Here is a 27,266-nt window from a genome sequence, read left to right as displayed (position 1 = left end):
GGGCATGTGTACTAGATTTCGGTGATGGTTAGATATGATATCTACTGCTTGTTGAATTTGCGTATAACAACAGTTACCAAGCGAGCATAGAGATGGCACCTTATAAGGCTTTGTATGGTCGTCGGTGTTGATCTCCATTATACTGGGATCAGGTAGGTGAGCGGCAGATACTGGGTCCAGAATTAATTCAACAGACCTCAACAAAGGTTGAATTAATCAGGGAAAGAATTAAAGCAGCTCAAAGTTGACAGAAGAGTTATGCTGATACTCGTTGACAAGAGTTGGAATTTGAGGTAGGAGATATGGTATTCTTGAGGATCGCTCTGATGAAAGGGGTGATGAGGTTTGGGAAGAAAGGGAAGCTAAGTCCTCGGTATATCGGGCCTTTTGAGATCCTTAGAATAGGTTCAGTTGCTTATCGAGTGGCTTTACCTCCAGTTTTATCCAGAGTCCATGATATATTTCACGTGTCTGTACTGAGGAAGTGCGTACCAGATCCATCCCACGTACTGAGTTACGAACCTATAGAGATCAGTGATGCCTTATCGTATGAGGAAGTCCTAGTGCATATATTGGATCGAAAGGTGCAGCAGTTATGGATTAAGGAAATACCTCTCATAAAGGTATTATGGCGTAACCATGTAGTGGAAGAAGCTTCATGGGAATTAGAATCTGAAATACACCAAAAATACCCATAGTTATTTGATGGTATATAAGTATAAATAGTAGTGTAGATGGTATAGATTAAATGGTATGATCATTGGGAGAGTTTTGTTTATGTATGTAATCTTCTAAAGTATCTTTTGTGTAACCATGGTATTCCTCTGCTATATGTGAGGTTATGTAATGAATTTGAGCCAAAGTCACTTTGTAGGTGACGGTCGACTCTTTTGTAAAACGGGATTATAAGAAAAGTTTATGTTGAGCAATGGTTAGTAAATTTTGAGGACGAAATTCTTATAAGAATGGGAGATTGTAGGGACCCAAACCCGAAATAAGTTGGGTTCATCGATGAAGGAGACACGTTCATCGACAAAGTCCTTCAGAGCCTCGTTGACAAAATTCAAAGCCTCGTCAACGAGCAAATACCGAGCGGGTCATAGAAATATCCGGAACTTGGGCTCGGCAACTAAGGGATGGCTTCGTCGACGAGCTGTGTGGTGGATTCGTCGATGAAGATGCTGCCTCGTTGATGAGTTGGACTTTGTCAAAAGCCCTATAAATATCCATTTTGGTTGTTTAGAAGCTAAGTTTCTTCCCAAAAGCTCTCTCTCTCTCTCTCTAAGAATCTTCGCCGTTCGACACCCGTTTCTAAAAATGGAAGTTCCTGCGGGGATCAGAGGAGGAAGTTCTACAACTTTAGTAGATCAGATCGTTGTTTTAAGGATTTTCAGGTTTTCCCAAAAATTGAGGTAAGGATCTGATCTCAATTTTGATTAGATATTTGGATAGTAGTCGAAGCTATAGTAAGGTTATGTTCTGTGGTTTTTAGGTTTCAAGGATCCCGGGTTGTCGGTTTGGACCGTTTTGTATGTGATTTCATTTTCAGGAATTAGGTAAGAGGAATTTGATTACAACAGTTATTTTTGGAAAAGCTAAACCGCTAAAAAGTTAGGTTATGCTTATATGTATGATTTAACTGCTTATTTGCTAAATTGCATCGAGTAGAAATGCCGGTTTTGCGATTTTCCAGTTTTTGGAAAAAATATGGATTTTGGCATATGGACTCCAAATGTTTTAAAACTTCTTTATTTGGATTATTATGTGTGTAGGAGATGCATGAATCCTTTATTTTTACGTAAATGGTGTTTATTATATCATATATTATATAGCGGATTTTTGCTTAAATTAGTGTGACATGTGGATGAAATGGAACTTGTGAACATTTGATATTATTGATATGGATTATGGGAATGAAGTTCCAAATTTGTTATACTGAAAATGTGGAAAACAAAGGCCGGTTATACACCGAGCTTTATCAGTGAAACAAAAAGGGGTAAACCGAGTGGATAGGCACCCGTTTGTACCCGATGTGATTATCTGAATATGTGAAAATACTAGAATTGAATAGGTTACTATATTGTATATATGATAAATGGAAACACGGCATGCTACCAAAGGAGTTGAAAGATACTCCAGTAAAAGGGGTTGAAAGATACTTCAGAAAAAGGGGTTGAAAGATACTCCAATGTGAGAAGTTGAAAAGGCTTCATTAATGAAGGTGAAAGATACTCCCAATGGCAGGGAATTCCTCAAATGGAAGGGTAAAGTGCAACCACACATGTAAATTAGTGTCGGTACATAGATAGTCGACTAGCAGGAGTAATGAAACCACAGGTGAAATAATAGACCAAATGGGGGTAGTCGGACTATATATTAGATACTTGGAAAATGCCTGCACGAACAGGGCTTTGTTGGAGATATCAGTGCACAGCCCGTGCCACGAGGTAAATTGGAAAAACATGTTATGACAAGCTGGTCGTTGTTCTAATATTCATATGCATGATTTAAATACTAGAATGTGCAAATAAATCTTATATATTGCAGTATTGTAAAGAAATGTTTTACGTATATATATGGGTTTTATTCAAATATGCATATGTGGTCACACATTGTTGTAACACTTTCTTCCTTACTGATAGGTGTCTCACCCCATTATACAACCTTTATTTTCAGGTCCATCCGGACGTCGGTCCTAGTTGCTTAAGGGACTTGGAGAATTGTTTTTCGTTGCAGCATACGTAAGTGGTTTATGTGTATATTGAACTTAGTTGGAATATCCTTTTAGGGTTGTACTAATAGGTTATGTTCTTAGTCTGTATAAATGTAATTGAGGATACAACAGTAAACTCTGGTATATGTCTATTAGAAATCCCAATGAATGTTTATGTTTTTCCACAACATTTACATTCCTATTATGTATGAGTTATACTCGTATGTCCCTATTTAGGGCAGATTGTCTTTGTATCTTGAACAGGTACATGTATTTTGTATGAGTGAGTGACACATGGGTCCGTATTAAGGGCGGCCGGGTCGTTACATCCCACCTACATGTCACACTACCCTATCATGATGGGTTAAATCATAACATACAGTTATCTATCCACGGAAATTTTCTCAGTTATTACATGTATATTCAGATTTGCAGAAACAGTAGATGTATCTATGAATATTAGAAGTATTATGAATAGAAAATTCATAAAGACATTTATGAGCTATATTGTACGTTATTTATACATGTTTTCTTTGATTCAGTTATCTATGGTATTTCTAAATCAGGTTTTACAAATGTGTAACTCAATTGCCACACACTAGCAATAGCATATTTCGTCTTACTGAGCGTTACCTCATCCCAGTGATTTTGATATTTTTTAGGTGATCCATCTAGGCGAGTAGATCAGGCTCGCATATAGAGGGGGACTATAGTACTGCCCTATCTGTAGGGTGAGTATTTTAGGAGGTTATTTTTGTATAGCCCTAGTTTCAGTCGAGTGTATTTTGGGAATAGTTGTGTATGTATATTTTTGGAAATATTCTGACACTCTGGTATTGTATATACATGGTTATGGTTTTATGAATTTAGCTTCTCGCTGCTTAGGTTGTTTGTTGTGGCACTAATTCCATGGGTCCTATCTGGACCGTGATGAGGGTATGATTTATATTTAAAGGTATCAGAGCAGTGAAATTTAACAGTATATATACATACATACATACATACATATATATATATATATATATATATAATAAATCAGGTCTTTACAATCCCACTCCGTTCTCTTCTCATCATGAACCCAAACCATAGAAATTGCCTTTGCCACCATCAATACCAATATCCAAGAATCATGATGAAATTGAGAAAATTTTAGATGATAAAACCATGATCATATGAGCTGGATCCTATCAAAAATTCTTGGTCCAAGTGGATAGGTAAACCAATTTGTTGACCTTATTGGTCACACCCAATTTTGATTATGACAAATACTCTTGATACTGATGTTTGTACTAAGAATTGCATGTGGGTTCCCTTTATGCGCACTTAGGACTGAAAGTCATTTCATGATGGCGTGAAGTGTTCGTGCCGAAGAATGAAGATATATGTATTGTATTTTGTATTCCTTTGATTATTTCTTCATTCTGGAATGTAATTTATTATGAACTGTGCGCTTATATAGCTTGTAATAATTTGCATCATGCATGGTAGATACATATGCTCAAAAAGACCATAGTTGATCTTTAGGGGCTTACACAGACCCTAGGTCACTAAACAAATGCACAAAGGTCCCCATTACCATCTTCATATCAGGGGAACCACAACTGGTTAAAACATGGACTTAAATTGAATAGGCTAAATGGGTTCGGGCGACCGAACCTATGTTGTGTAAAGCGGCTCGGGCGACCGAACAAAGTCAACATATTGACTTAGCTTCGGGCGACCAAACCTCTTTTGAACATATCTTCCTCGGGCACCCAAATGCTTTTCAGAGCACTTTTGAACTTCTCGGGCAACCGTCTGTTTACGTTCAAATAGAGGCTCGGGCGACTGAACTACCTGGTTTGGTTAATTGAACTATGGTTCGGGCACCCGAACCTCGAACATTTGGCTACTGACTTTGTTTCAGCCAATCGAATCTCAACTCAGGCACTCGAACTTCTTAAAATTGATTTCTTGACTGTCTGTTCGGGCACCCGAACCTTAGGCCGGGCACCCGAACCTCGCGGGTTAAAATAATTTTTACTGATTTTTAAATGGGGTAAACTGGGTTAATTTTCTTAATGGTCTTTTAGACAATTCTAATAATACCCTTTGTGTCCCCAACAGTCAAAAAATCTTCCTTGCCTATATATACCCATTCATTTGTCTTAATTAGACATGGGATTAGCATTTTGATTAAGGAAAAGTTCTCTCAACTCTCAAAACCCTAAAAACTCTATATTAGCCAAATATTCTTTCAAGCACTCACATATTTTTCATTCGTGATTTCTCTAAGCATTGTGAGTATTTCAAGGCTATTGTGCTTAACCTACTTTGCTAGAACTCTCACTTGGATAATTTTCTTTGATTTTCTTTGAGAGTTTGGCTTTAAAGTTCTTCCACGGATTTCATTTGATAAATCTTGTGTGGGAAGACTTTGAGGTTTTGGTTCTTGCATTATTGTTGCAAGTTACCTAAACCTAGTTTTTGTGTGCAAAATTTTTTTACAAAAGCTAGTACGTCAAACAACTCTAGTGTGCTTTGAATATTAGAACATATTATTAAGTTTGTTTGTTTGAACTTGCTAAGCATAGTTTTGAAACCCTGATCTAATTTGAGTTTTTCACATAGTGCATTTCAAATATCGCTTAGATATACACTCTAGATCTGGATTGAAAATATATACGTGATTGAGTGTTTAGCATACATTAGAGCACTGAGCATATTTACATATCATTCGTGCTTGCATTATTAATTGAGCTATATTGGTGCATACATTTGCTTGTGTATTTACATGTACAAACAATTTATACACATTGGTTGTATTCCAGGCATGGGCCTGAAGAGGGAGACTAGCCCTGTGGAATAGTCTCGGATTGGCTTAGACCCGATTAGGAAAGCTAGGTGCGCCATCCTGTTAAGGCGTGTTGATTGAGGTCAGCCCCTTAAATTGACCTGGCTTGTATAGGTGCCGCTCCACCCATTTAAGTGAGCATTATTGTGGTAATCCTTGTGCCGATATGGCCAAGGTGGGGACGTAGGCTCTATTGGCCGAACCTCGATAACATATTGTGCGTATTCTTTACATTTCCGCAATTTACATTTACTGCACGTGTATGTTTGCTTGATGGTTGCATAGACTGACCCTAGGCTAAATTACATTGTTGTTTAAATCTGGTGACCTTAGCAACAAATTTTTTAAATACCCAATTCACCCCCCCCCCCCCTCTTGGGGTTGCACCATAACTATCACAATTTCAGAGCATGATTGGATTTTGAAGGAAGATTTACATCATCTCAACCCAGATCTATACTCCCAGTATTGTGCTTCTTATTCTTCATAGAAGAATTATTTTGGGTCTGGGAGATATGATGGGGATCAACAACCACTTTCCCTTTCGTTAGCTAACATGGTAACACATGGATGGCCTTCGGAAGTCCACCACCATTAAATCTTAAATCTTCTGTGTAGGAACCCATGATTTGATGTGCAAATTTCTATATAAAAAACTTCCCATCTTTAAATGGGTTGAACAAAAAAGTTGTGGGACATTTTGTTAGATTTCTTTTGATACCAAGATCACTTTATTTGGAGCTTTGTAGCAAAAGTTATGGCCTAAATACTGAATCATGTTCATGGTTGAAATTATCCATCAGCAATTTGCAGATTTTTCTAAGAGTCTCGACCAGGTCGCGACCAGGACACCTTGAGGTGCGTCCAAGTCACCTGCACACTGAGAAAATCCTAACAACTTTGACTAGGAGTGCGGCTAGGAGCCTTGGGGGTGCGACCTAGTCGAAAATACCATTGTCTGAACACCAAAACAAGCGAGCGTGAGTCCCATTAGGCCCCATATAGGATTAGCCTCCCTTTTGACTTTGTTTACATTTAATTAATTGTCTTATGTTATATTGTGAGTTGTGTTAGGTATTTAATTTGTGAGTTAATGAGTTTATATAACTTGGAACATTAAATGAGTTGTCTCTCCTGCCTGTATGGGAAGCATAGGTCAGTTATTGCTTTGTTTTTTTTTTTCCGTAGATATATATATATATATATATATATATATATATATCGCTATTGTAAGAGTTGAAAAATGGCTAGGTATGATTATTGAATGAAAAAAGGTTCTTCCTTTGCAAAGCTTTAAGCTTTCTTCCTATCCTTGAGATTGAGTGGCGAGAGGCTACGATGTTCTCCTCGAATATCAGTTGGTGTGAGACCAACACCTATTCATCATGTCTTCACCATCTCTTATCCTTCCACGCCCTTCACATAGGTTGGATTCTTTCCTTATAAGACTAGTTCACTCCATACTTTAGTGTTAGTTCTTTAACATATGTGGGATGTTTGATCATGACATTTTGCCTCACACGTTGTTGACTTTATAGGTCATACCCGATTTTGATTATGACAAATACTTCGGAATTTAATGTTTATCAAGTTTGTGTGCAGGTTTATATTAGTAAGATCGTATGAGGGCACATGTTATCTTGAAGCAAAAGAAAACCTAGAATATTCACTTGTTGTAATTTTATATTATGTTTTATTCGGGTCTATAATAGTTAAATAGGAAAGGTTTGTAATAATTAATGCATATCATGCATGTAGGATCTACAAGCTTAGTAATGTCATGGACAGACAATAGGTTAATCAAATGACTTAAGGGTTGAACGTCAGGCTTTTTGGTGTACTTAAAAAGACCTTAGAATGATCTTAGGTCCTTGCACTTACACGTAAAATAGTCCCCAAGATCACATATAATATCAGGAGAATCAATTGAATTAAATCATGAATTAAAGGGCTAAATCACAAGGGTTTTGGGCTACCAAACTAGGCAAGTTAAATTTGCCTCGAGCGACCAAACCGTTGACAGGTAAAAAAGTTGACCATACTTCGAGCGGCTGAACCAAAAAGGGCACCATCCTTGGTCAGCCAAACGTCCATTCTTACTTTTTCCACCAACTCGGCAGCCCAAATCTCACGTTCAAAACTGCCTCGAGCTACCGAATGTTCAAGTTCAATAAACCGAACTTGATACCAGGCGACCGAATTGGGGTCTTTTGGAAAATCGCACAGGTTCAGCAAACCATCCTCTTTCACGGCCACTCGAACTTCAAAAATGCACTTTTTCTAATGTATCTGTTCGGGCGACCAAACCATAGGTCAAGCGTCCGAAACTCTCGGGTTGCACAACTTTTTACCGTGATTAAGAGGGGTTAAACAGGGTTATTTTTCCTAAACATTTTTAATAATACCCTGTGTATCCCCAACAGTTGTAATTTTAACCTTCTCTATATATAAGGGCTCATTTGCTCTAATTAGCAAGTATATAGAACTTTGATTAGAAAAATATCCTCCGTATTTTTTAGAGTGCTTTTTCTTCATACAAATCCTATACCCTCACATACTATCATTCCTTCGCTAAACCAAACTTTGTGAGAGTACTTTGAATGGTTATTCGTCATTCTCATTTGCTAGAAACTTTCTTTGTATACATTGTTTGTTTGATTTTGGATTGAGAGTTTAATTTGATTTTTCCTCTAATTTTATATAGTAAATCTTTGGTTGGGAAAAATCTTATAGGTAAGCGAGTCTATGCATTATTATTGCAAAACTCATTGGGCTTGTATTTTTGTGTGTGAAAAAATTTTTTTACAAGCTCATATTTGAATATCTCTTTGTGTTTTTATATTGAGAAAATATTTTTGAGATATTTTGATTATTCTTGGTATAAATCTTTGAAACCCTAAACTGTGATTGAGATTTTCTTCTTTACATAGTTTCAAAGAATAGCTTGTTGATACCCTTTTGTGCTTGAATTGAGATAGTCATTACTTTGAGTGTTGATTGCATATATACACCATTGAGCTTATAGTTCTTACATTATTGGTGTGCGTTGATTAATACTGGTACAAATACGCTTGGTTGAGAAGCATATATTTTGTACACATCTTGTATTGTAATTGATTATATTCCAGGCATGGGCTTGAAGAGGGAGACTTGCCCTGGTAAAAGTCCTAGACTAGCTACGACTCAGTTAGGAAATCTAGGTGCACCATCCTGGTAACGTGTAGTTATAGGTTAAGGTTAGCCCTGTTAGTTGACTTGATTATAAATGGTGCCGTTCCACCCATTAAGTGAGCCATAGTGGAAACCCTCTTTCTTGTGAGTTTGAGGAGGGGACGTAGGCTGTATTGGCCAAACCCTGATAACATATCATGTGTGCACTTTACATTTCAGCACTTTATATTTATTGCACATGTATGTTATTCTCAATTGTCTGTGAAAGCTGCGCATGATTTAATTTCCGCACATTATATTTATTTGCGCATTTGGAATTGCATAGACAGACCCTAGGTTGTTTATATACTGCTGCTGGATAGTTTAACCTAGAGATAAATTTTAAAATTTTCAATTCACCCCCTATTGAGAATACACCAAAGTCAACACATATGGAGAGTGAACCCATTTTCTTGAGTGATTTTTGAGAGAATATTAGTGAGGCTGAGTGAAGGTGACCATTTTGTAGGTGTCCAAGAGATATCTTGAGTGTGACAGATCATACAGTTTACACACGCCTTTAGATGTAGCGTATTTACACTTGAAGTTACATGATAATGTTAGCTCTGAATTTTTATTACCAGTTGATTCTTTGTAAGTGTGCTGTCAATAATGGTTGTATCTTGTTGAGACTTGCATGAGTAACTTGTTGTGGAGTGTGTGTATAATAGAGTCATGTATGCAAAAGCCTGTGTGTAATTAGGTTATATCCTTGTATGTAAACTAATATAACTATGTTGCATGTATTTTTAGTCACTAATAATTGGTGTTCATGGGTATTGCCCTGGAAACCCTCATGAGACTAGAACTCCTCCACTAGGGTCAACCTAAGGGTTTAAAGCCTTGTTGCATGCGGTAAATGCAACCGTGTTTCCCACGAAAGTGGAAGTAGTTAGGATTTTCTACTTTTTCTTAATTTTCTTAACTTTTGCTTTGCTTGAGGACTAGCAAAGTGTAAGTTGGGGGTTGTAATGTGTTCCTAAAACATACTATTTAGGCTCCCATTTACCTTTGTTTATCCTCATTTGGGTTGTATGTAACACTTTGTTATTATCATTCGGAGTTATGCAAGGTTTGTTTGTGTTTTAGGAAATATAGGTTAAAACCAAGGAATTAGGCATACGAAAAGCTAAAGGAGTACTTGGAATACACACAGCTCAAATTCAGATGTTAAACCAAGCTCCCAAAGCCTTAGATCATCAGAGAAAAGGAAGTCTTTGCTTGACGAAGTGGTGCGACTAGCAATACAAGGAGCGACTTAGTCATCCATTGCAGATTCCGAGGTTCAAATTGATATCAAAATGCTGCAAGGCTCGACCAAGTGTTCGACCATGTGACGCTTACGGGCAACTAAGGCGAGATGCTGAAGTCTTTGAGCCAAGAAATACCAAGAGTATCGACCAAGTGGTCGACTAAGAGACCTTGAGGGACGACTATGTCGAGTTCCTGAGATTTCCTAAAAATCAAGATCCTACAAGTCTCGACCATTAACTCAACCAGAAAGACCCTGGAGTGCGACTTAGTCAAAGACACTGAAGATTTGAATTCCTAATTTCCCAAGGGTCTCGATTAGGGCGCGATCAGGGGAAGCATGGGTGCAACTTAGTCGACATCGACGATCTTTTGTGTGAGATTTTCTGTAAAGTTTCCTTATTTGAATTTCAAACCTTGTAAACCCTAATGGGTATAAATAATATCTTCAACAATGTGCTCTAGGTTCCTCTTTTTCCGATTTTAGGTTAGTGACAGACTTAGAACACCATTAAGAACCAATTGTAGATTAGTTATCATTCCGTTGCAAGGATTGTCATTTTTAAGAGATGACTCGAATACCAAGGATTGATTTTTACATACTTTTTTAGATTAGGCTATCATCCATTATAAGGACAGGCATTAGTGACAGATGACTCGAATACAAAGAATCGATTTTTACATGCTTTCAATTTACAGCTTTATCTTTACTACTTGATTGTGATTGTGTCCTTTGAGATAGGATATCACTTCTACATCTTCAGTTAGGTACACATAATAGGCTACAATCTCCCATAGAGGTTCTCATGATCATTGTGATAGAGTATACTCCAGTTCCCCATGCCCCATACGGTTGGTGCACCCTTGCTACCCTAAGCCATCGAATGGCTCCTTAGACTATTTTACCGATTTCTGGTTAGTTTAATATGGTAAACTCACTGAACTTAGATTATGAACACGACATCCTAGGTCAAATCCATGATTGAACACTATTTTCAAAAGCCCTAGCCAACTAATCATTTTTACTCTTAAAACCCCCAGTCGACCAGACCACTTTTTGGCTAAATTCAAAGGCCCAGTTGACTGGCCTAAACGTACTTGAAAAGGATAGTCAACAGGCCCTATGATCTGGTAGATCGGATCTTGTTCCCAACTGACCAAACCATCAGAGTTTTGGAAATCGCCTAAGGCCAGTCAATCGGTGCAGTCCCCAGTCGATCGGACCCCTCAATGCCTTTGAAAAAGCCCCTAAGGCCTGCCAACCAATGCCTTCACCAGTTGACCATCTCAAGTTGGGCAAGTGTTTAGTCGAAAAATGTCATTAATTTTTAATTAAACAAATTAAAATTATGCCCAACAGGTTCCTTAATGGTCAAAATTTTGAGAAATCTATAAATAGCCCACTCAAAGCTCATTTAAACACATTTGATTAGCTTTAAAAATATCTCAAAATATTTTGTGCTCTATTTTCTCCTACTCTCACATATACAAGCAAGAATCACTCTCTTTCTAACATTCTTTTGAAAAATCATCCTTGAAAGAGAGCTTTGATTCACTTTCTTCATTTGCAAATTTATTGCACTTGAAGATTGTTGAAGATTCATTCTTGTGGGCATTCATCATCTCATCCTAAAAGCATTTACTCTCACTCAACCTTTTATTTTTGAAAATCATTTTTGAGAGTAAGCTTTGAGTTTCTCCCATTTATTTTGTTGATAAATATTTTTGGGGAAACTTTTTATAGCTTGTGAATCTTTGTGCATCTCCATTGCACATCCTAACCATCCTATACTCTGGCTAGCACCTCCAGTAACTCTGGATCATCTTTGAGCAGCTTTAATCTTCTCATAACCAAAATGGCAATAAACGCCTGAGGATCATCCTCCACTAATTCCACACCGAGTCTCTCTAAGTCCATCAGAATTGGATGCTGAACTACTGCTGCTAGTTATGCTGTGTCTCCTGATTTACAGCTCAATGCATCAGCTACCACATTTGCTTTACCTGGCAGAGGAGATGGTTGGAACTCATTAAGGATTACGACTATATCATCAGCTACCACATTTGCTTCACCTAAGTGGTAACTGATGATACAGTCGTAATCCTTAATGAGTTCCAACCATCTCCTCTGTCGCATGTTCAACTCTTTCCGTGTAAAGAAGTACATTAGGCTCTTATGATTAGAGAATATCTCACACCTCTCACCATATAAATAATGCCTCCAGATCTTCAGTGCATGTACAACCGCATCCAATTCAAGATCATGAGTAGGGTAGTTCTTTTCATATTCTTTCAACTGCTTGGACGCGTATGCTATCACCCTACCATGCTGCATTAGCACACAGCCAAGTCCTTTCAAGGATGCGTCACTGTAAATAACATACCCATCGCCTCCCAATGGAATTGTCAGAACTAGTGCAGTGATGAGTCGCTACTTTAATTCCCAGAAGCTCTACTCGCATTCTTTATCCCACTCAAATCTACCATTTTTCCTAGTCAACCGCGTGAGAGGACCTGACAAAGCTGAAAACCCCTCAACAAAACAGCGGTAATAACCTACCAGTCCTAAGAAGCTCCTGACTTCCTGCACATTTCTCAGCCTGGCCTAACTCACCACTACATCAATCTTGCTGGGATCCACTTCTATACAGTCTTCTGAGATCACATGGCCTAAAAATGCCACCTTCTCAAGCTAGAACTCACACTTGCTAAACTTAATATAGAGCTTCTCCTCCCTAAGAGTCTGCAACACCTGCCTCAAATGCACCTCAAAACTTGTTGAGTACACCAGTATATCATCAATGAAAACTTCAACAAACTGATCTAGATACTGGTGGAAAACTCTGTTCATCAAGTCCATGAACACGGCCGGGGCATTTGTCAAACCAAAAGGTATAACAAGAAATTCATAGTGCCCGTACCTAGTCCTGAAGGCTGTCTTCACGACGTCCTCCGTTTTTACTCTCACTTAATGATACTAATACCTGGATCTGAGGTTAATCTTGGAATATACCCGTGTACCCTGGAGCTGATCAAACAAATCATTTATACGGGATAGAGGATATTTATTCTTAATAGTAATCTTGTTTATGTCCCTGTAATCAATGCACATCCTCATGGACCTGTTTTCTTCTTTACGAACAACACTGGACCTCCCCACGGCAATACACTAGGTCATATAAACCCCTTGTTCAATAAATCTTGCAACTGCTCCTTTAATTCTCCCAATTCGGCTGAAGCCATACGATATGGGACCTTAGAGATCGGCACAGTCCCTGGAGGTAAATCTATAGGAAAATCTACCTCGCGCACAAGAGGCAACCTTGGTAGCTCCTATAGAAAAACATTTAGAAATTCTCGTACTACTAGGGTGCTGTCAATCTTCAATTCATTTTCAGAGGCTTCTTTCACAAATGCTATAAACCCCTGACCTCCATCCAGGAGTAATCTGCCTACCTGCACGGTGGATACTAGCTGTGTTGGAGTACGTACCCGTGAACCAACGAATCTGAATTCCTACTCTCCAGGAGGTCTAAAAATTACTTCTTTTTGGAAACAATCAATGCTGGCGTGATTGGCAGCCAACCAGTCCATACCCAGTATTATATCAAACACAATAAGATCATCTGGTAGTACCTTCCCCTGAATTTCTATCGGATAACCTCTAAGTATCCTATGACATCTAATCACTGATCCTGATGGCGTAGCTACTGACAGTACTATATCTAATGATTGGGTCTCATTCTCAGATAATTTAACATAAGATGTAGAAATGAAAGAATGAGTAGCACCCGAGTCAAAAAGAACAATAACTGAATATGATGAAATAGTAAATGTACATGTCACCATATCCGTAACAACCTTTACATCTCTTGGCGCTAGAGCGTATACTTGTGTTGGGGCCATATTCCTCTACTGGCCACCCAGGGGCACCTGATATCCTCCCTGAGCTGCTTGATGTCCTCCCTGATAGGGCCTGGGACCTGGGACCTAGTCTGGCTGAACTGAGCATTCGCGTATCACGTGACCGGGTCTCCCACAATGATAACATACTCCTATGTCTGCCCGGCACTCCCCCAAATGATGTCTCCTGCATGTCTGACACACCGGGTAAGATGGTACACCCTGGTTCCCACGAGGTCCTGCCATCTGCCTCTAGTCTCCCCTATCGCGACCTCCTCTCCATGGACCCCTACTGGTGCCAACCTGAAAACCCTAAGGCACAGGCCTCTTCCTCTGACTCTGAGCTGCTACACCCCTCTGTATACCACTCTCAATGATCGTAGCTCTATCTACAACCTCTGTAAATGTCTGAGCCCTGAAACCAATCACCTGCTCAAACAGATTCTGTCTTAGTCCCTCTTCAAACTTCCTTGCCTTCTTCTCTTCATTAGGTTCCAGATATGGAGCAAAACACGACAACTCGACAAACCGACGTACTGGGATACAGTCATCTGCTCCTATACCAAATGCAGAAACTCTGCTACCTTCGCACTTTGAACGATAGCAGGGAAATACCGCTTGAAGAACAAATCCTTGAATCGTTCCCACGTCACTGGAATTGGAACCGGCCTCTACTCCTCTATTAGATGCACTGCTCTCCACCAGTGCTTTGCCTCCCCTATCAACTTAAATGTGGAAAATTCTACCTTCAGCTCATCCGTACATGGAAGCACCGCCAATGTCTCTTTGATATCCTGGACCCAATTCTCAGCTACAATCAGGTCATCCCCTCCAGTAAAGGATGGGCGTTTCATCCGTGTAAACTGCTGAATCAAACAGCCACGCTCCCTAGAGCTTCTGGCCATCTCAGCTATCACCTGCTAAGTGACACTACGCAGTACAGCATCTGTATCTCCCCCTCCTATGCTGGAAGGTCCTGGCCTATCCTCCCCAGCATTCGTGCCACTGCTTCCTGGGTCCATCCTAAAAATAAGAAACACACTTAAGCACTTTATCTCCTATACGGACCTATCCTGTACCAATTCAAAATTAACTACCTTCCCTGACCATAACCCAATATCTAGTTTTGTCACCTAGATACACGACCCAACAATAATTTACCATGGTTTTCCTGAAATCGTCACCCCATGAAAAGCACAGAAACCACCATGGTAATCCTATACCCAGACACAGAACAAACCTCAAATCCTTTTCCTATACTTTGGTATTGCTTCTGCTGCATTCTATAGTCTACAGAACCTAGCAACCTAGGATCTGATACCAAAATGTAACGAAGTGCTTAATTAACTGGTTTTTTTTTTTTTTATACTATGATATTCCACATACTCTGATACCATACTGGGGGTAAACCCAATCATTAATTTAAGCAGCAAGAAGCATAAATCATATAAGCATAACCCATAAATCATTTTATACAATACCAAGGTCCTGAAATGTTTCCCCCAAAATATACAAACATAACAATATCCCCAAAAACACCCTCAACTCACTAGGCCTATACAAAATACTCCCACAATACTCACTTCGTTGATAGGGCACTACTGAAGCCCCTCTATCTACAAGCCTGGTCCGCTCGCCTACCTGGATAACCTAAAAAAAAATGATTCAACACTAGGATGAGCCAACGCCCAGTAAGACGAAACATGCTATTACTAGTGTGTGGCAAATGAGCTACAATATTATGAAAATCTATTTTCATATAATCATGTATAACTAAAAATGAAAGTACAGTACAAGTAATAAAATACCCCACCCTTTCCATGTTGCTTATCATATCAGTATTGTAGATTACTAATTAAAATAATTCCAGTGTACATAGGTATGTCCCCTATTTCTATAAACCTGTATATATGTAATAGTAACTGAGAATTTTTCCTGTGGATAACCGTGTGTCATGATTTAACCCCTCATGACAGGGTTGTGCAGCTCGTAGGCGAGATTTACCCTGGCTGGCCAACCAGGAATAAATCATTATACTTCATCGGTCTGATCTGCCCACCTCAACCCATATCTGATGGGGAGCCTATCCACGTCAAGGGCTTAGGTGATCGACCTACTACCACGTATTATCTAAATAGGTGGTTGCACTCATAACATAACATAATATTTGTAGCAACGGTACCGTACTCTGTCGTATGGTCCAACAGGGTCTGGTACTATATAGTATATCTCTATATTCAACTATCTGATTTACCATGATTCTGAAATAACCGTAATAACCATGATATTGCATAAACTGTACTGTAATTCATATATCATAATACTGAGAACTGCATAATCATAATACTGAAGTTCGTATAATCATGGATTCGTATAATCATGGTACTAGAATTCGTATAATCATGGTACTAAAATACGTAAAACATATCTTCGTATTAAATTCATATTCTCAAGCCACACCATATTTTAATACATAATTTTCATAATTTAATAAACTGTATAATATTTCAAAATTTCCTAGCATGGCATATTTCCCTTACCTGTTTACTAAAAAGCTCATATGTTACACTAGCCTAACACCCGCAGGGCCTCCTACATAACACCCTGAAAATAACATTCACCAAAACAAAATATCAGTATTTTTGCACCTACATCATTTCTATAACTGCTAGAAAGCCAAAAACTGACTAAAAGGTCTTACCCTGAATTTGGAATGAACTTTAACTTGATCCTACCGATGGTCCGTCCTAGCAAACTTAAAGAGAACTCCGCCAGGAATGTCGTGGTAGCTTCAAATCTTCGATCCGGTGAGGAATAGGCCCGGAAACGAAGAGAGAAGTGAGAGAGGGTCGTAGAGAGAGAGAGAGAGAGAGAGGAAAGAGAGAGTGGCGTGAAAAATGAAAATCTGGTTTTTAGCTATTTATAGGGCTAGATTCGTTGACGAATCCTTCAGTAAATTCGTCGAGTATTCGTCAACGAAATTCAAGCTGCCCCAGAACCTCTCTTAGTAGTTTCTCGTCGACGAAACCCTAGATTCGTCGACGAATTTCCTTATGCACTCATCGACGAAACCCTGTCTTCGTCGACAAGTCCTGGTAATTTCCTTGAAATTATTATTATTATTATTATCTCCAAAATGCAATGTCGTCGACAAATGCGAAGCGTTCGTCGACGAAGTCTACGGCCTCTTTATATTTCTATTTCCATTTTCTCTCCCTTATTATTATTAAAATACTATTATTCCTCAGGTCACTACAGAGTTGGCTTAAGGCGAGGATGTAGGCACGGTTTGCCGAACCTCGTAAAAAACGTGTGTCACTCTTTTACTATACTCTTTACATTTTAGTATTTACATGTTTATATTTACTTGTTTATATTATTTTTGTGATTAATTGATAAAATACTGAAATTTCCATACTTGTTTAAATTATTTGGACTATCATTTATCAGCTGAATTTGTGATTGATTAGAAAGACCCTACGTTGTGTAATATTGGTTGTGAACTTAAAATAGGACACACTTGACCTAGAAGTTTTAAAATATCCAATTCCCCCTCCCTTTTGGGATTACACCGAAAATCACATGTGTCATTAGGCACAAATTTGCGACTTCATTGTCGCTGGAGTCAAGGTCTGAACCGTTGGTACTATGTCTATCCTAGGAAGTGGCTTTCATCGCCTTCTTCTTCTTTTCCGAATCTTTCTTCAGCAGTGGGCATTCTAGTTTGATGTGACCAACTTCATTACAATTGTAGCACGTGGGAGGATATGATTTTGCTTTCTTCTACTCGACTTTCCCTTTTTTGATTTCGAGCTCCGGAACTTTTTGTCGGGTCTCCGATTCTTTTTGAAAAATTTTTTGAACTTCTTGGTCAGCATTGCCATGTCCTCTTCTGGCTCCGAATCACTATCTTCACTGGAGCTTCTAGTAGATGCTTTTAGAGCTGTTACTTTCTTTGCTTTGATCTGCTTGTTCATCCTCTCATTTATTACCATTTCGTAAGTGATGAGCGATCCGATAAGCTCATCCAGCATCACTGCCTTTAAGTTCCTCCCTTCAACTATGACAGTAGCTTTGGACTCCCAAATTGGAGGTAGACCCTTGAGAACTTTCTGGATCATTTAATACATGGGGTAAGTCTTACCAAGAGCATGCAAAGAATTAGTGATGTGTGTAAACCTAGTGTACATGACTGATATCGATTCACTAGCAATCATTCTAAATGCCTCATACTCACTCGTTAGCGTATTAATCCTACTATCTTTTCAATCTCTAGTACCCTCATAAGTTATTTCTAATTTATCCCATATCTCCTTAGTAGTTTTGAATGTCACGACTCTAGTAAATTCATTAACATCTAATGCATAGTGTAAAGCATTCATGGCAATGGCATTTACTTGAACCTTTTTCATATCTTCATCAGTAAATTCCTCTTCATCTATAGAGCACTTTTTCCTTCTACACTTTTCATAACGACATAATCTCCTTTGGAGACAACCTTCCACACCTTTCAACCAAGATTTTGAAGAAAAAATGTGCATCCTTTGTTTCTAGAAGGTGTAGTTAACACCACAAAAAATCGGAGGACATGTGGGCGATTGTCCCTCACTAAAAGCGGTTACACCAACATGAGCCATTGCAATCTTTTACAAAAACGGTTAAGTCTAATGCAATGAGGCTTTGATACCAAATGTGTGTTTTGGTGTATTCCCAAGAGAGGGGGGTGAATTGGAGATTTTAAAATTCCTAGGTCAAGTATGTCCTATTTTCAAAATCACAACCAGTATTACACAACCTAGGACCTTTTTAAACAATCACAAATATTGCAAATATAAAGATATACAAATATTTAAATCATGCACAACAAATTAAATATTGCATACACAAGCAGAAAATAAATAGTATAGGGAAGAGAGAGCAAACACAACGTTTTTACAAGGTTTGGAAAACCCTGCCTACGTCCTCACCTCAAGCCAACTCACTTGAGGATTCACTATCCAACTCACTTAACCAGGCGGGGCAACGCTGTTTACAAATTCTCCTTATAGGGGTTAGTCCCCCTTTACAACTACTGCTTACAGGATGAAGTCCTCCTCTTCATGTGATACCCCATACCTGGAACACGATTCACTACTCAAACCACAAGGATACAAGATATGAAAAATAATTCTGTGTACAATAAGGTGCTTACCAAATAAGCTAGTGTGTACAATATAAAATCAATGCACTCTTATATGATAGGATTTGTGCTCAATAGAGTTTTAGGGTTTCTCTCTCAAAAGTATATATATGAAATAATATGAGAGAAGAAAATAAAAATGATCTTTGATGTTGAAGATGAAGTATGCATTAAAACCTTTCAAAGATCTTACAACCCTCAAGTGATATCTCCAAAAATGTTTTACAAAAGATAAGTGTAGGAGACTCAAGGGTTTAGCTCAAAATAAATTTTCGCAATAAAAAATAAGATGAGCTTTTGAATCTTGTAATGGAATGCTCAAAGATTCACAAGCTATGAAAGTTTCTCCAAGAATATTTATCAAGAAAATAAGTGAGAGAAACTCAAGATCAATTCTCTAAAAGGATTTTTGAAATCAAGAGAATAATTGAGTGAGTATGGTTGAATGAGTAAAAATAAGCCCAAAATATTTTAGAGAGAATACAAGATAATCAAAAGTTGTGGAATGAACTTTGAGTGAGCTATTTATTGTGTTTTTGAAAATATGGCTGTTAAGTGACTGTTGGGGATTATTTTTATATTAAAATTTGAATTTTCGACCATTTGGGAGCTTAAAAATGGCTCAACCCAAGAGATCCGATCGAATGAGACTTGCTCCAATTGACTGGGCCAAGGCGATATTCAAATTTTCGAGGTTCGGTTGACTAGGCTCAAAATGCTGTCTATCGGATCATCAGGCTGATTGATTGGGCATTTCAAGTTCATTTAGGTTCGATCGGCTGGGCCTTTGTAATTTGGCTGAATGTAAGGTCCGATCGACTAGGCTATAAAGGATGGTTGACTGGGGCCTTTATAAAATGAGGTTCTGGCCATAATGCAGGGCTCATCGACTAGGCCTTCTTGGGCGGTTGACTGGGCTTACTAAGAAAATGTGTTTTTAGCCCTATTTTGACCTTAAAACTTTTCAAACCTTTTATATATAAGTATGACAGTTTATGAACAAGTTTTTCATGAAAAATTTTGGATTTTTAAGGTCAGTTTATGGTCCTTGTTGAGCATCCAATCACATCATGCAAGATATACATATTACAAATCAAAACTAAATACAATTGCAATTGAAAATTTAAGTCTTCATTCTTTTTGCTCTTGACATCATGTGACGTGAGTTTTGAGTTCCTTGTGGTTTCCATTGTATCCTTACCATTCGTGTGTGCTAGATTATAAACTTGTTCATGTACTCAATGCACAGGTAAGATACTTGTGATTTGTCATTATCAAAACGGGATCAAACTCATAAAGACAACATGTATTTTCTTGTATTTGTATTTTCCTGTGTTCCAATATATTTGTACAATCAATCAATAAAAAAAGAAAAAGGAATTTCCCCACACACTTGATTACAGTAATTACTAGGGACCCAGTGAGACAAAATACAAAAAAAATATGTCAAAAGGGACTTAATTAAAGGAATGAGACTCAATTAAAGGAGTGTAAAAGGACCCAGTTGAATTTTTTTTTTTTTTTTAAAAAAAATGCTATTAACAAGGATCCAATTAAAATAAAAAATAAAAAAATGAAATAAAATATTTTCCTAAGGGATCCTTAAAATTCTGACATGAAAAAATTGACCTCATATTACAAAGGGGTTACAAAGGACCCCATAGGTTTATTTCATTTTTCATGAGACGAGAAAACAAATAAAGAGATCCTATTTAAAAGAGACCTGGTTAAAGTTGGGTTGTCTACATGCGAACAAATAAAATCTAGTTTATATTACAAAATGTCCTTTTTTTATTTTTTGGGCCGATAAGTGGCTCTAAATGGGCTAGGGTTGCACAATGAACAATTTTATTTTTTATAGAACTAATTACCAATATTTAGAATTTAAGTTTTGATGCACATATGATATGAACAATTTAACATGCAACAAAATATAAATTGTTTTCCATGGAATGATATGTGTATCAATGCTTTCAAGTTAAATAGAGCACCCTAAAAGTGCCCTAAGAAAATATTTAATAAGACATGGATGTGTGTGTGTGTGTGTGTGTGTATATATACATATATATTTGCTCTTAAAAAATTTTTAGTAAATTATGAATAATTATATTATCAAAGTGCACTACTAATCCGCTAATTTATATTGAAGAGAATGAAATTTTTGGCGTTGCTTGTGGTCGAAGGAACAAATTAAATTGAGACTTTAAAATTGGACAATTTAGGTTGGAATCCCATCAACTTGCATGTGATTTTTTTAGTTTCTTCCAATCAATTGTAAAAAACAAAAATATAAATATAATAATTTTTTTGATAGTATTAAAAGAAAACACTATATTGACTCATTTTGCAAGATAATATTAGTATTTATCTTTAAAAAGAGGAGGATTTATATCTAGTTAAAATTCCGCAATTAGTGTCTTCAACTTATTAATTGTTTATTCATCATAATAAGCTTAGACTCAATTGTTCTTGTGAGCCAGTAGAACGACATGCACAAGGTGAGGTGAATTTTTTTTTTTTTTTTTTTTAGGAATCAATTGTACATTTGGCTATTTGGTGATGGGGAAATGTAAAATTTATGGGAACTAAATTTTGAAAGTAGAACAATTAAGTCAAATAATTATAATAAATTTTATTTTTATTATAGTAATTTTTAATGTGTATTATTTGTAATTTTACTATTTTAATTATATTTTTATAATATTAGTTGATTTAAAGATGACAATAAATATTTTTTAATTAAATTTTTAATTTTTATTAATTTTGTAAATGTTACCCTTTATAGTTTTATGAAATAAATGAATCGTGTACTTAGATGGATCCCTAGGGTGATTGAAATATAGACCAAATTCATTTTGGACTGATTTGATGAGTCGAGGGCTTCCCAAAACAAATTAAAATACTTTTGCTTCGATGAGCAACTCAAAGAAGAGAGATGGGGCTGCTTGTCTTCTATTGCTTTTTCTTCAATCTATGTTGTTGTTGGTAAACGAGCCTATGAGTAGAATAGCATGTGAATGGTATTTGAAATCACGAGGAGAGATTAAGGGAATGACTTCTTTAATTTAACAGTCTATAATATACATATGCCACAGAAATCAATGTTTCTTTATTCAATGAACCCATTACATAACTTTAAGGTAAAGAAAATTTTCGTCTCTTACCAAACTTTTTAGTGCCTAATATTTATATGTCAAATGTTAAACGTATTAAGTTTGAATATTAAAAAGAAAAGGATTTGGAAAGTATAAAATTTAAATCTTAAAAGCGGTAGAAACGGGTATTAATTGGAGATAGGTTAATTGTCATTTTGTTGTAACTTGAGCCGGCATGACCTTCCAATTAACGCAAATAAATAAATCACAAATTTTGTCCAACACTTGGCAATCAACACCACTCTCACATAAATTCATCCGACGTTTCGTTGATTAAAATTCAAGACTTTACAATTAAAGACTCCATATTAGAAATAGGAAAGTGGAAAGGATAAGAAATGAGATATAGATTGCCTGCTCCTGTGCAGCTTAAGGTTAAAAAATATCTTTAAACGATCCTGAAATGAAAGTGGGTTGGAGGTCTCATATCGGTTGAGGGGAGTCGAGGAAATTTTAGCTTTTGATGTCGAGGCTCACTCTATCCATGCGAAATACATTTAAGCGTAAATTTGCGAGAATATGAAAGCAAACAACTCCCTCACATGAATAAGAAGGTAGCTTTTGACATATACAATTCATGCTATACAATATGAAAGCACAATTTGAGGAATGAAAAGCTCAAACCTAATCGAACACACACATGGGGTCTTCCTCGATTAAGAGACTTTTTTTGATATATGAAACAAGGACAATTAATATTATATTATGTTTCTAATTTTCAAAAATCCAGACTTAATATTTGAAATCCAAACTACGAACAAATAAAATCTAGTTTAGATTACAAAGAATGTCTTTTTTATTTTTTATCTTTTGGGCTGATAGGTGGCTCTAAATGGGCTGCACAATGAACAATTTTATCTTTTATAGAACTAATTATTAATATTTAGAACGTAAGTGTTAATGCACATATGATATGAACAATTTTACATGCAATAAAATGTAAATTGTTTTCCACGGAATGGTATGCGTATCAATGCTTCCCATTTAAATAGAGCATCTTAAAAATGCCCTAAGAAAATATGTAATAAGACACAGATATAGATATATATATATATATATATATATATATAATTGCTCTTAAAATTATTATTTTTATTAAAGTATGAATAATTATATTATAAAAGTGTGATACTAATACGCTAATTTATATCGAAGAGACAATGAAAATTTTGGCGTTGCCAGCCGGTAGAAGGAACAAAGTAAAGATGAGGCTTTAAAATTGGATAATTTAGGTTGGGATCGACATGTGATTTTTTAAGTTTCTTTCAAACAATTGTAAAAAAATAAAAATAAAAGTAAAAATATAATAATATTTTTGATAGTTATTAAAAGAATACACTATATTGACTTATTTTGGAGGGTAGTATTGGTATTTACCTTAAAAAAAATAGGAAATTATGTCTAGTTAAAATTCCGCAATTAGTGTCTACAACTTTTTAATTGTTTATTGATCCCAATAAGTTAGACTCAACCATGCTTGTGAGTCAGTAGAATGAAATATACAAGTTGAGGTGAATTTTTTTTTATTTTTAGAAAAAAAAACATAGGAATCAACTGTACATTTGGCTAGTCGGTGATTGGGAAAAACGTAAATTCACTTGCGAGTTGTATAGTATATAAAGGAGGGGATTAGGTATAACATATAACGAGGAGCAGCCACTTCCTCTTAGCAGCTAAAATGGAAGAAGGGAAGAGGGCAACTTTCATAGTCATGCCTTCAATTGCTCTTCTAATGGTTATAGTTTTATTGAGTGCTTCATTTTCAGAAACTCTAGCAGAGCAACACTACGCTACCATTTCGCATTCTCAAAACAAACTCAATCCACATTCTGTATCATCATCTATGATGACTAAACAATCAATCCTTGCACAAGCAACTTCTCCATTACAAACCGAGGCAAACAATCCCCCACAACGACAACGGCGCCAAGCATCGCCACCTCCCAAAACACCGCGACCATCATCGCCGCCGCCACCACCACCACCACCATCCCCACCACCACCATCGCCGCCACCACCACCATCACCACCGCCGCCTAAGGGGAGACCGCCGCCGCCACCATCACCGAGGTTTAAAGGACCTCCACCACCTAGGAGACCTCCCCCACCACGCCCACTACTGCCATCATCACATCCACCCCCACCCCCTTCGCCCCCAAAATCGCGGACGCCAAAAAGTCCTCCACCACCCCAGTGCATTAAGCGTATTTGAAGGACCATGAGAGCAGACTGTAAGCTTATATAGGCATATATAAAGAGAAAGACGACACTCGGACTCTCCAATATGCACTCTAATTATTATAGAAACGCACTTGCATGCACCGAGATTGGAATGTGATCATCCATTTTCTCGATATATTATATATATGCAGGTCGGATTAGAAACTATTATATATGAATAAAAGGAACTTAACTCTAATTTTCTTCTAGAGTTGAAACTAGAGGAAAGAAGTTCATTTATCAACGCCTTTGTACTACTACTACTACTTAAAAGTAAGTAATTATTAATGTTTTTATGAGAATGATACTCTTATGGTCAATCAATATCACTTCCTATTTGCCTTAGCAAGGGATTTATAAGTTTCCTTATTAAAACTAAATTTGTTACCGGATTTGTTAATATTTTGTTTTCATTATCTGATTAATTGAATAAAATAAAACTAAATTTGTTAATATTTTGTTTTCATTACCTGATTAATTCAGTTCTTATTTAGAATTTCTGTAAATGTTTATAATATAATATTCTATTAAACTTCCTTCAAATCCACGCAAATATTAGAAATCAAATGTTCCCACAGATAGTTGGAAGATTAATAAAAGGAAGGTCAATCAAGCTTTGAAGTGGAACCTAACCAAATTGCAATTTGACCTAGACCTAGTACTAGGTCCAAATATGCAGGTCAGCTCAGAATTTGTTCTGGGTCTGAACTCTGAGGAGGCAAGGTAATAAAAATTGCAGCAGAAGCATCAAATGCCAAATTTGGAAAGAGATCAAGATCGAAGCTTCAATTTTAACCAATGTGGCTTTAAAAATAAACCTGAATCACTTAGAAAAACAATCCATTCCCTGTATTGTGTTAATCAGTGCCTTAAATTTCTGTCTATTTGTACTAAACACACCAGTATAGGAGGGCTAATGATACTGATACTCCAATAGCATTCCAATCACTCACACAAGAGAAACTCATAATAGAACATCAGAAGAAAATTTACCCATGACTACAGAATGGCTAGATGGAGCGCAGTAACAAAGAAAAAGGGTTTAAACATAACAATTCATGTTTCCTTAGGAGGACCTTTCTTGGTAGCCTCGGCAGCTGCCTTCTCTGCTTCAATCTCAGCATCAAGAGCATCAATTTGAGCTTCATCCAGTTGCCGCAGCCCATGCTCCCTTGTCATCACAGCAACTTCTATGTTCTTTCCCCCGCTCTCAACAACCTAAGGATTAAAAGCATTACAGCGGTATACAATTTTTTATGAAGATAACAAAAAAAAATTGATTAAGAAGAAGAGAAATGCAAGCTAGCATGATATAAATTTGTATCATATACAAAAAAAAACTATCATTTAATAATACAAAGGCACCCCCTTGCCTAGAAAATCATTGGCATTAAAAATTGAACATGAACAAGATACAGTTACATGCCTCATTCTTGATTTCCTCGATGAGCATTTTAGGATTAGGTATGAGACAACATCATTCTAGATAACATCAACATATGCAATTCAATGCTCATTTCTTTTTTGAAGACCCGGATACCAATGTATGGATCATTTTAGATAACATCAACATATACATTTAACTTTCCAAATGTCCCCTATGGATTTGCCTGATGCAGCGATGGGATACCAATGTATGGATCAAAACCAACACACAATGTTGAAAGGTCAAACGATTTTACACCACCACTTTGTGTGTACTTTTGCTGAAGACCTGCAATGTACCGTGTAATATACTCGACAATAACAGGATACAGTTAGCGCTTTGGCATTCAATCCTTGCCCTGTTTATTAAGATCCCAGCATCTGCCTTGAGCCCAGCACAGCATCTGCCTTGAGTCCAGGTTTACAATCTTCCTAACCATTCTGATAAAGATAAGCAACAATACAGTTGGTAAGCAATCAATTTCAATTGTATCTCAGACATTTTGAATGCTCTTTCAAAAATTTGGTGAAGTGTGAGTGATTCCCTTAGAATGCGTATGGTTTCTTGCCAGTAAGATTTCGGGGATTTGGGGAAAATAGAAGACACATGGCGTTATGAACTTGTCCACTGTATGCAATTTTCTAGACTATTTGGCTCAAGAAAAACACAAGAATTTTCAAGGATCAAACCTCCTCTCCATTTTTTTGTTCTTTTGGTAGAGTTAATTTTTCTTGCTTCCGTCTTGGCACTCTTTTGGGATTTTTATTTTTATTGAGGGGGGGAGGGGGTGACATCAGTGTGCAATCTTCAAAGGGATTGGAAGGAAACGTTATCGTAATTAGTTGTTTTGCAGAGGATATCCTCCAACTTCTGCACTTTTAGTGATATCTACATATTCTTCTTCTAAGATACTTATAAAAGTCAAAATACTCAAAAGTCTCAAACAATTGAATAGGCCTTCATGACCATAACCATTATAACATACTACATGATTGATTGACATAACTTCTCTAATTTATATTTTGGAATTTGTAACCCTTTACTAAGCAAATAGAAATAAATCATGTTCCTTCAGATAAAAAATGAAATGAAAATTGAATATGCCTTCCCTAGTACTAGGACTCCTTCATTAACTAACCCAACCTTTGGTTCACCGAATGGCTAGTCCTAGAAATAGAGTGGTTATAATAAGTTAGCTACAATTGGTTATGCAAAAAACTACTTTTCTACCATAAAGCAAATAAAAATGTAAAACTTTTTATAAGTTCATAACAAAGAATAGAGAAGGAATAGCTATTCTCAAATTCCACCATGTGAATGTATATTCCTTTTCTTATTATATGTTGAATGAAATAACAACTACATACGAGGAATAG

General features: G+C 36.9%; 2 protein-coding genes across 2 annotated transcripts; both read right to left on the bottom strand.

Moving 5' to 3' along the window:
- Nucleotides 1-24,050: 24,050 nt before the first annotated feature.
- Nucleotides 24,051-24,464, bottom strand: LOC131161405 (glycine-rich protein 23-like). The gene has a single exon (XM_058117185.1). It carries the CDS (start codon nucleotides 24,462-24,464, stop codon nucleotides 24,051-24,053), a length of 414 nt encoding a protein of 137 aa, XP_057973168.1.
- A 1,056-nt stretch (nucleotides 24,465-25,520) lies between these two features.
- LOC131161340 (proteasome subunit alpha type-7-like) lies at nucleotides 25,521-26,329 on the bottom strand. The gene is made up of 3 exons (XM_058117086.1): nucleotides 26,275-26,329; nucleotides 26,075-26,178; nucleotides 25,521-25,682 (listed from the first exon to the last, which is right to left on the bottom strand). The coding sequence occupies exons 1-3, from the start codon at nucleotides 26,327-26,329 to the stop codon at nucleotides 25,521-25,523; spliced, it is 321 nt and encodes a 106-aa protein (XP_057973069.1).
- Nucleotides 26,330-27,266: the final 937 nt, after the last annotated feature.

The sequence above is a fragment of the Malania oleifera genome, chromosome 1 (assembly GCF_029873635.1).
Source record: "Malania oleifera isolate guangnan ecotype guangnan chromosome 1, ASM2987363v1, whole genome shotgun sequence".
Classification (NCBI taxonomy): Eukaryota; Viridiplantae; Streptophyta; class Magnoliopsida; order Santalales; family Ximeniaceae; genus Malania; species Malania oleifera.
Note: the sequence above shows the minus strand (reverse complement) of the source record. Positions and strands in the feature narration are given on the sequence as shown.

Excerpts from the sequence above, each read along its gene's own strand:
- LOC131161340 (XM_058117086.1), bottom strand. The coding sequence starts at position 26,329 with ATGGTTAGGAAGATTGTAAACCTGGACTCAAGGCAGATGCTGTGCTGG. Across the intron at positions 26,179-26,274 it reads GATGCTGTGCTGGGCTCAAG|GTCTTCAGCAAAAGTACACA; the intron begins GCAGATGCTGGG and ends GGTACATTGCAG. Across the intron at positions 25,683-26,074 it reads GTATCCCATCGCTGCATCAG|GTTGTTGAGAGCGGGGGAAA; the intron begins GCAAATCCATAG and ends TTTAATCCTTAG.
- LOC131161405 (XM_058117185.1), bottom strand. The coding sequence starts at position 24,464 with ATGGTCCTTCAAATACGCTTAATGCACTGGGGTGGTGGAGGACTTTTT.